The sequence below is a fragment of the Sinocyclocheilus rhinocerous genome, unplaced genomic scaffold, assembly GCF_001515625.1.
Source record: "Sinocyclocheilus rhinocerous isolate Xijiao unplaced genomic scaffold, SAMN03320098_v1.1 scaffold946, whole genome shotgun sequence".
NCBI lineage: Eukaryota > Metazoa > Chordata > Actinopteri > Cypriniformes > Cyprinidae > Sinocyclocheilus > Sinocyclocheilus rhinocerous.
In genome coordinates this window covers 361,615-371,211 of record NW_015633151.1, presented here as the reverse complement: position 1 = coordinate 371,211, position 9,597 = coordinate 361,615, and the positions used below count along the sequence as shown (strand labels likewise).

General features: G+C 39.0%; 1 protein-coding gene across 2 annotated transcripts in view; it reads right to left on the bottom strand.

The window, feature by feature from the left end:
- The window catches only part of creb5b (cAMP responsive element binding protein 5b), an 84,899-nt gene that overhangs the window by 60,364 nt on the left and 14,938 nt on the right, over positions 1-9,597 (bottom strand). For both annotated transcript variants that reach the window (XM_016556286.1, XM_016556287.1), the window contains exons 4-5: positions 8,129-8,250; positions 3,232-3,389 (exon numbers count right to left, since the gene is read on the bottom strand). In XM_016556286.1, the coding sequence (XP_016411772.1) occupies positions 3,232-3,389; positions 8,129-8,250 (280 nt within the window). The remainder of the gene's footprint in view (positions 1-3,231; positions 3,390-8,128; positions 8,251-9,597) is intronic.

Sequence of the window (9,597 nt, the reverse complement as noted above, 5' to 3'; positions counted from 1 at the left end):
ATATATATATATATGTGTATAGCTGATGACAGTTTGCCATTGAAAATAGTAACATTCCGGCTACTCTGATGTAAGCCTGCCATCCGATACACCACGTTTTTATGCCAAATTTATGATTCACCCCTCTTTTCTAGGGATAGTGTAATATTTAGACATGAACATTTCACAACAGCAAAGTATTTCTAAATTATGCACGTCAATACTGCGAAACTTTTTAGTTCAATCATGGCATGATTCTTCGGTTCAGAGCAGCAGGAAGAGAAGATTAGACAGTTTGTGGACAGAGGTACTAACTGGCCTCGATGGCTTCCTGCGGGAAGTGGAGTTTCTGTGTTAAGGGGATTGAAAGCCTTTTAAGGCATAAAACGCCATAAACAAATATATATATATATATATATATATATATATATATATATAAAAAGTCTAATTCAAAATATATTAACAGAAAATATAATATATATATATCAATGCCACTAAAATAACACAAATACTAAAATGATAAATATTAACTAATTTAAATAAACGTTTACCATTTTTGCATTAGAATAATGAGACTTGGAGTAATATGCATTTGCTTAATTGCCATGAAACAACATAAAATTGCCATTTAAAAAAATAGTTTGGATATATAATACAATTTTCGTACAAATGTAATTTTGTATTTCTTTTGTTTGATTTGGGTTTGAAATGTGACAAGTTCTTGACAGATTTCATGATATTGACCAATTACTGTAAGACTAACACAGCTTCTCTCAATAAAATATACAATTTCCATAAAAGGCTGAGGACTTTATGATATCTGAGCTGCATGATTGTACATCCATAATGAGTGCTATAAACTGTTTCTTTACAGCTTTAGCACATGCACACTCACGTTCCAACACAAAAACAGCATGGGCATTGCATATGCTCTGCATGAATTTATATTCACCTCCCATTTCTACTGCTGCAATCTAAAACACAGCAGAGCATTCATAGCAGCGTTCAGCATTACTGCCCCTGAACCTGCAGAAACCCTTCTAACAAAGCTCTCATAAGTATCGTGCAGATGGTATGCAAACCAAAAAAACCCCCAAAAAACTTCATAATCAGTGCATCAAAAATCTGTGCATTTTTCATAACTTCTTGACAGATTTGTCTACTAAGAAGTGCCTACTAAGGTCAAAAAAAAAGTTAATGCAGCAAAGAAAAGAGAACTAATTAGTCTCTCTCTCTGTCTCTTATCCTCTCTCTCTTTCTTCGACTGTAATTCCATCCCTTTCCCAGAACAAATGCACTGTCAGACCATCAATCAACTTGATTGACAGGCCTTCCATCCAATATTCACAAGTTGTCCAATCTGGGCATCTACGCCCTGTCCTGTTTTACCATTGGCATAGAGATGTGCAGTATTTCTTCAGAAAAATCATCAAACACATACACAAACATGAAGTAAAGAGTGTGTTATTAATTGTCGACTGCTTTCAGATATAAGCTTCTCCAAACACTAGCGACTGATACCCGTATATCAATTTGCTAAGTGACAGTTTCATTATGAAACATCTTGTTTGTGAAAATCTATTGTTATACACAATAAATCGGTGATTTTGGAGTCAGCTGCAGACCTGACCCTCTAATCTTCATCCTAAACCTCCACCACGGCTGAAAATTATACCGTCCTCTCCCTGCGGCCCATCATGTGTTTCAGGTGGTGATTATACTGCAGACAGGGCGCATTCTGACGCAACATAGAGACAGAGAGAGAAAGACATCAAGAAAGAGGGAATAAGACTGTTGGAGAAAAAAGAAAGACGGGTCAGCAGTGGGATGTGTTTGCGCAAGAGGGGCGTCATCCCAAAAAGCTGATATCCCCACCAGAGCCGCACCACTGAAGTCATTACTGTGGGACACACCCAAGCTGGCTACACGACAAGGAGAACTTTAAGAGTCACTATACAGGGACAACTGGAAAGATTCACAAACACACACACAACATCCAAAGAGTGTTACAATCTTCCCAGGAATGTGAGAATGTGCTCTTTCAAGCACATTTGGCTGATTACTGTAATTGTTTTAGCATTAAATAATGATTTGCTGTTTTCAATTAACGTTTTTAAGAAGCAATTCTCTTCTGTTGTCAGCAATGTGCTTTTTTTAAATTGGGTAAAAGTGTGTGAGAGTGTTGGTGTGTGAATATGAAACTCTGAATGTGTGAAATGCAAAACCGCATCAAACGCATATCTTCACTTTGACCTAGATTCAGGGTCTAATTTTGTTTTGAAAATCATACAGGTTTTGAATATTAGGGTGAGTAAATGATGACAGAATTTTTATTTTTGGATAATCTAGAATGTGGGATCAATTACTATTTCATATCCCTTCACATACACAACTTTCATAGCATTTCAAATCTTTCACAGCGAGCAAGAGCTATTAAAAACGAACAGTTCACCAACAGAAATGCTGAAAATTGACCTTCCAAGATGTAGGTGCGTTTGTTTTTTTATCTGAACAGATTTGGATAAATTAAGCATTACAGTACATCACTTAATCACAAATGAATCCTCTGCAGTGTCTACACGCTTGCATAGGCTGACCTCTGACCTCCACAGTCCCCATAACAAAACAACACTCTCACACTTGTGGAGTCATAGAGAGTTGCAGTTTTCAATGGACATCAATGAAGATTCAGGTAGCAAAAAGACTAAAATTAAAATTAAATAAATCTTCATATCCAGGTCATACAACACAACCAGAGGGGGGGTACAACACATCCACTCGTTAACTACAACCATAAAAAATAATTTTTGTTACTTGAAATGAAAGAGAATGAGAGTCTAAACAGCTGATAAAAACATCAAAATAATCCACAAGTTTCCAATAATTTCCATAATCCAAATCTGTTCTGGTCAAGAAACAAAACCATGTACAACTTGCATGGCCTGCGGACAAATTTTAATTTTTGGGTGAACTGTTCCTTTAAGGAAGAGACACTCCAATCCAAATCCAAGAATCCAGCTGTTGTTCACTGCTGTCCACATGACATACAAACAAACTCTAACTTAGACTCAAACACAGTCTTCTGAAGAACATAATCACTACTTCTCCACCTTGTGCAAGTCAACTGCTGTATTCTGATAGGAGAAATGCAAACAGTGGCATGGACCTTGGACTAATATTAAACACTAGCCATCATCTATTGAACGTTGTACCAGTGACAGCGTTCATGTGATGATGAGTGGGGCGACTTACCCAATCTGTCTGTTGGTGGAAGGGGCTTGAGTGATGACAGAACTGGACTGAGGAGAAGGCAGTGCCTGCTGGATCACTATGCTGCCGTCGTGGTTGGCCATTCTTGAGTGGGTCTGCTGGTGCTGGTTAGGGCCCCCCTGCCCATGAAGAGTGATATTCTGTTTAGAAACAGATAAGAACACAGGGGTTTTTCACAGCTTTTCATACCTGGAGTAGGAGTGGAGTCCTATTGAAATGACTGGATTTAGCATGTGGAAATACATTAAACAACGGTAAATGTGATTGCACCTTATGAAAGTAGAACTAAAACTAGAAAAGAATGCATGAAGCACTCACTGAACATTATATACAGGGCCGTCCTTAGAGGGGTGCAACTGGTGCGGTCGCACCGGGCCCTGTGGCGAAACGGACAGAGGGGGACCAACTCACCTCCCCCCGGAACGCAATCGCGAACGGACCGAGGGGGGCCCCGCTCCCTACCTCACACCGGGCCCCGCGTCAGCTAAGGACGGCCCTGATTATATATATAGCAGCCTCTTTGGTTTAGGCCACTTTGACACACACCATACTTTATTTGATGTGTGAAAAATTAGGTGTTGTTGGTCAGAAATACACTCTCTTGCTCATTGAGGACCACACCTTGAAGGCACAATTTAAAGTTGCGCCTGTTATGGTTTAGAAGATAAACAAGTGCACAGAAATCTACTGAGTTCTTTCAGTAGTTTTCTTCATTTGCATCAACTTAAACCAAGTACTTTGTTGAAGAGGAGAGATTTGCCAAGAATAAATAGTGATTCTGACAGTGCCGTTTATTTGCAATGTCTATGTAGTACTAGTGTGCACTAAAGGAATTACGCACAATCAGGTTAGATGCACCCACAAAATCTGTGCTGAACACAGCAGACTACTGCAATCTGATGTACTTTACTGATACGAATTATAATGCTTTTGATCATCATTACACAAATAACTGCAACCATGATCAATCAAAAATGTATACAAACATCTCTTTCAGAAATTTCGTTCACCTCTTTCTGGCTTTTCAGTAATTGCTGCTTACTGCTTGTCTGATGACCTTAAAGGCAGAGTGAGTGATTTTTCAAAAATGCTTTAAAAACTGATTCGGGCCGAATCACAAAACAAACTTGTAGCCAATCAGCAATAAGGGGCGTGTCTACTCGTGATGTGGAGGAGAGCGCGTTCAGTGCATGGGACGGACATTAGCCGAGCCAGCGACAGAAAGATAGAGATGGCGGATAAAAAACAAAAGAGGAAAACGTCTGCGGAACGATAAGGCAAGAAGTAGGACCCGTGTAAATATCGGATCAGCTTTCCAGCGCTGGAGAGAACTCAAGGAGCGGAGGCCTGCGATCGGACGCCGAGGTTGCTTTGTTTCTTCTCAATAGGTGAGTAACACCGTGTCTACAACAGCTCTGCCTACACTGGACGCGATCAAACAACCGTTGAAAACCATTTGAAATTTGTGTCAGCACGACATAAATAGAACCCGGCAGCAGTTTTCTGTAGGGGATTTGTTGCGCCGCGCCGCTCACGTCCGTAGACACGGTGTAACATTGGTTTTGCTTTGATTCACAGAACTAATCGTTGCCTGGGTTGCGTACATATATGTGGGGCGGAGCTATCAAAATAGGGGCAAGACCCTTTTGGGGTAGGGGCGTGTTTGTTTTGGTGATTTCAAATATAAACATTGGCTACCAGAAATCACTTACTCTGCCTTTAACACCGTTAGAGAGTTAAAGCATGCCGTGTTTGTTTTAAAAAATAGCTGTGTACAGTACAATGAAAGGGAGCAAAAAATGCAGTAAGCAAAACTTTAGATCAAATTGGTTGGTCAGGTTTCCAGCTTAAAATTTGTCGCAAATAGGCTGCGATATAGGGCTTTCTGTTACATACAACATGAAGGGTTTACTGTTCATTTGGCTTGAAACAACGTACGTATGTGTGAATATATCCATGATTCATTAAAGGAACAGTTCACCAAAAGATTAAAATTCTTAATTACTAGATTTAATATATATATAATTAATTTATATATATATATATATATATAAAACACAGTATAAACACAGTATATAACGTTTCTTTACTTTCTTTTACAACGGATCAGACTTTATTTTAAAATTGATTTCTGAAAATGTGTTGTTTGGTTAATAACCTTAAGCCAAGTCTATTTCCAAATATTTAAAAACAATTATATTGTAATATAAAAAGGATTTCTTGTTCATTTGAGATGAGCATGTCCCTCTGGGAATATGAATAAACTGTACAAATGTTTTCATTATCATGTTATATGAATTTTTTATTAAACGTCCGTATAACTTGTGTCAATAATGTCTGTCATTCCTTTAGTTTTATTATTATTATTTTTTTAATTTTTAAAGTTTTTAAAAGTTTTCTTTAGAAGTTTAAATGTTAGAGTTATTTATTATTATTAATTAAATTCAAAGTGGTCAATGAAATGAGCTTATTGCTGTAAGTTGTAACTCTGATTTTATTCTAAAAAAATGATTAGAATATGACCCCAGAATTAGATCATTATAGACAGTTCTCATTCTGTTTTGTGTCTCGTTCCAGGTGGCCACCAATGGAATCATCTCAACTCAGGATCTTCCCATGGAGAAGCAGTATGTAGATGACGGCTTCCCCACCGACTTCCCTGTCATCGCCCCCTTCCTGGCTGACATTGACACCAGCAAAGGAAAAGGATCCATCTTCTACCGGCAGACGGAGTCTCCTACCGTGCTGAAGCGGGCGGAAGCGGATGTCAAGAGAGGCTTTCCAGATGCCACGTTCACCCCAACTCATGCCTTTATCGCCACCTGGGAGAATGTGTCAGCTTATGAGGAGGTCACCCGCAGCTCTAGCCCATCCAGTCGGGTAAGAGAACTGCTTATAGTCGTACTAAATCTGACCCTGAAGGTCTGACTTTACCCAAGCTCCATTTAGGCCAGGGGCGCCGCTCGCGTCCGTAGACACGGTGTAACATTGGTTTTGCTTTGTTTCACAGAACTAATCGTGTCCTGGGTTGCGTACGTATATGTGGGGCGGAGCTATCAAAATAGGGGCAAGACCCTTTTGGGGTAGGGGCGTGTTTGTTTTGGTGATTTCAAATATAAACATTGGCTACCAGAAATCCCTCACTCTGCCTTTAAATAAGAGTTTTGTGAATACGACGCAATCTATAAAGAGCTAAATTTACAAAGAAAGGGGCATGTTTGCGCTAAAAGGAAAGACAATGACTGGCACTATTTTCGCATCATGGTTAAACTGAACTGTGAAGTAGATTTTGCGTTAAATTATAACATGCTATTTAGCCCTTTAAACACACAGCATCTACCTGCCTTAAAAAACACATCCTTTAAACACAAGAGATTCGGCTTCCACATTTGTTTTCAGTATACTTAAGACAAGCGCAGCAGAATTCTCTAAAAAAGCTTTGGGCGATATCTCCCTCTCACCTGTCTGCGCCTGAGCTCAGCAAAGTCCTGCTACAACCTGCTGCTTGCTGACTTGGCATGGTGTACTAACCCTAAACCTCAAGTATAAACTCTCCAGATTAACAGACACCATCAGTTTATCTACAGCGTGGCTGTCAGGCAGACAGTATGGTGGTGGTCACTGAGCCCAGCCATCTTGTGACACAGTTGTGGTGCAAGTGGTAAAACAGTCATTAGGGTCGAAGGTGTCTGAATGCGTCATTGTCAGACCTTGACGATGCATGATGAAAACACCCGCAAGAGTTTGGTTATCACCATGGCTTTACAATTATCATCCTATTTATCACTTTGAAATATGACTTTTAAAAAGAAAAAAAAAACTTATTAGATACACACATATAACTTGCCATGATTGGCTTGCTGTACACACAAGACCACATTTGCTCCTGTTGTCCAGTAAATGGTTTGGCAAAGTCTCATCATATGTGTGCACATGTATAAGTAGTGCAACATTTAAAAATTGGTCAACCAGTTGAGTAAACTTGAAGTAGAACTGCCTATTTGTCCAAATAAAGCAAGATGAGAGGAGTGTTGCAAGTAATGCATAAATGGAACAAGAAAAGCCGGTTAGAAGTTCTGTATGTATACCTACTGCCTATTATAGAGCAACCGAACCATCATGGAACCTTATAAGTGACTGAAAGTAACCAACTTGAGACGTTTTCAAAAGAGTCCGAGGGTAGCTAACCGTACAATACTCTAACTATAAAATATATAGCACACACAAATGCTGGTTATATTAGTTCATTTGGAACTATTTTTAACAATATTTACATGCTTCTAGCTACACAAGCTTTGTTGCAAATGTATATTGCATTCTCAGCATTGTGGCAAGAGGGTCTATAGTGGTTATTAGCATGCATATCTTATTTCAAGGTCTGCCACTGTCAAGGCAGAATGACAGTTTAGAGAAATCCTTGCAAAGTTAAGTTCAAAGTTGCTTAAGTTAGTTTGAAGTCAGTATACTCACATACTTATGTGAAGTGTGTTTCTGGTTTTAGACCTGAATCGAGATATCTTAGCAGCCCTAACGTAGTTGCATACCTTTTGGAAAAGCATCTTACATCAAAAACAAGGCTATGATGCCTTAAAATAGGCAGCTCATAGAGTTCTGGAAAAGAGTGTGTGGATATTTGATATCCAGACAAACAACTCTCTTTATGAACACAACTGTCAATCAGTTTGAAGCTCAGCTGCCACATGTGATCTCTGGGTGTATCTTTACCTGCTTCAGCAACTGAACCTCCACCTGCCTACACGTCGTGTATGTGTGTGATCTGTCCAAAGCTGAAAGTCTTCAGTGACTCGTTGTTATGGTGGATGTGGTAATAGTGACAGCATTGGGGATCACAGCTGCGAGACCCACACTATAACCTCACCTGTTTGCTGTCCTCCTCCTCCTGAGCCTTGCAAAACTCCTGTTCGATGGAGCAATCCAGCTCGCTGAAGAGACCCACTTCCTCACAGTTCTTCAAGAAGCGCGTTGGGGTGGGTGTCTGGTCTAGAAACATTGAGGAAAAAAAATCTGTCAAAATTTAGCAGGGCGTGTTAGTTTAACTGTTTACAGTGACAATGAAGGCCTAATGGGTTTGATCATCAAGGAAAACGCCCCATTTTGGTACATGTCTATTCATTTATTCATAAATACATATTTACAGATTCAGTGGCACAAATGCACTTATATGATGCACATTTTTAATTTCTGAATTTAAATTAATTTTAATATTTTTGAGGGCATGAAGTGAAAATATATCAGGATGGTACAACTATGATAATAATAAAGTAAAATTATCACATTCTATTTTTACCCAAATTTAAAATTAAATTTTTAATTTATTACGGTCAGTTATTGTCAACTCTGCATGAACAAAATTCTGAATGTTGGCTTCCTGATGACAACTCTGCATCTCTGCACACACGTTTGTTCAAAGTTCAAAACAAGTTTGCGGTAAATTCCCTATGCAAATTGAACCTAACCCAAACAGCTAAATAAAAGCTTCTGGCGGGACCATGTGGTCCGTGGCACTAGGATGCATTTCTAGCTTCATGCCGTGTCTCTCTCCACTCAGGCTGTGATTCTGTCCTTTTCATTATTTACCCTTGTCAGAGTGGCAGATCAGATTTCTGGGATCAGCTTTGGGTTTCTCACTCGCTTCGCATTCTTTTACATGCAGGCCCTTCTTTCAGTTACTCGAAGGTGCACATGCGTTTCTTCACTCACTACCTCTCGTTTGCTCAGCCTCTTTCCCTCAAACACACTCCATTGAAAAATCACACACACCTCTTTTGAGTTTGTGGTGGGATGGTAATTTCTAGCCGCTACTGGAACCACATAGTAACTCATTATCTTGTACTTTATCAACCCCACGATGAATATTACAGTCTAGACTGAACCGCACATCCAGGACTCGTAGAATCCTGTCAAGAGTTTGATTTCAGGATCCCTGATCCATGACGTGCACAGTATCTTGATAGAAGAGGATGAATTATATAGATATATTTAGATGTAAATACTCTTGCATATTATTGATAACAAATTAGAGAAAAATGAGAATGTCCAAAAAAGTTTAAAAATGCATGTGCCAAGGTCTTTTTATTCATGGCTTCATAAGGTTATAATTATCAATAACTCATAATACAATTAATTATATGTGACCCTGGACCACAAAACCAGTCATAAGGGTCCATTTTTTGAAATTGAGATTTATACACCATCGCAAAGCTGAATAAATAAGCTTTTCATTGATGCATGGTTTGTTAGGATAGGACAATATTTGGTCGAGATACATCTGAAAATCTGGAATCTGAGGGTGCTAAAAAATCTAAATATTGAGAAAATCGCCTTTAA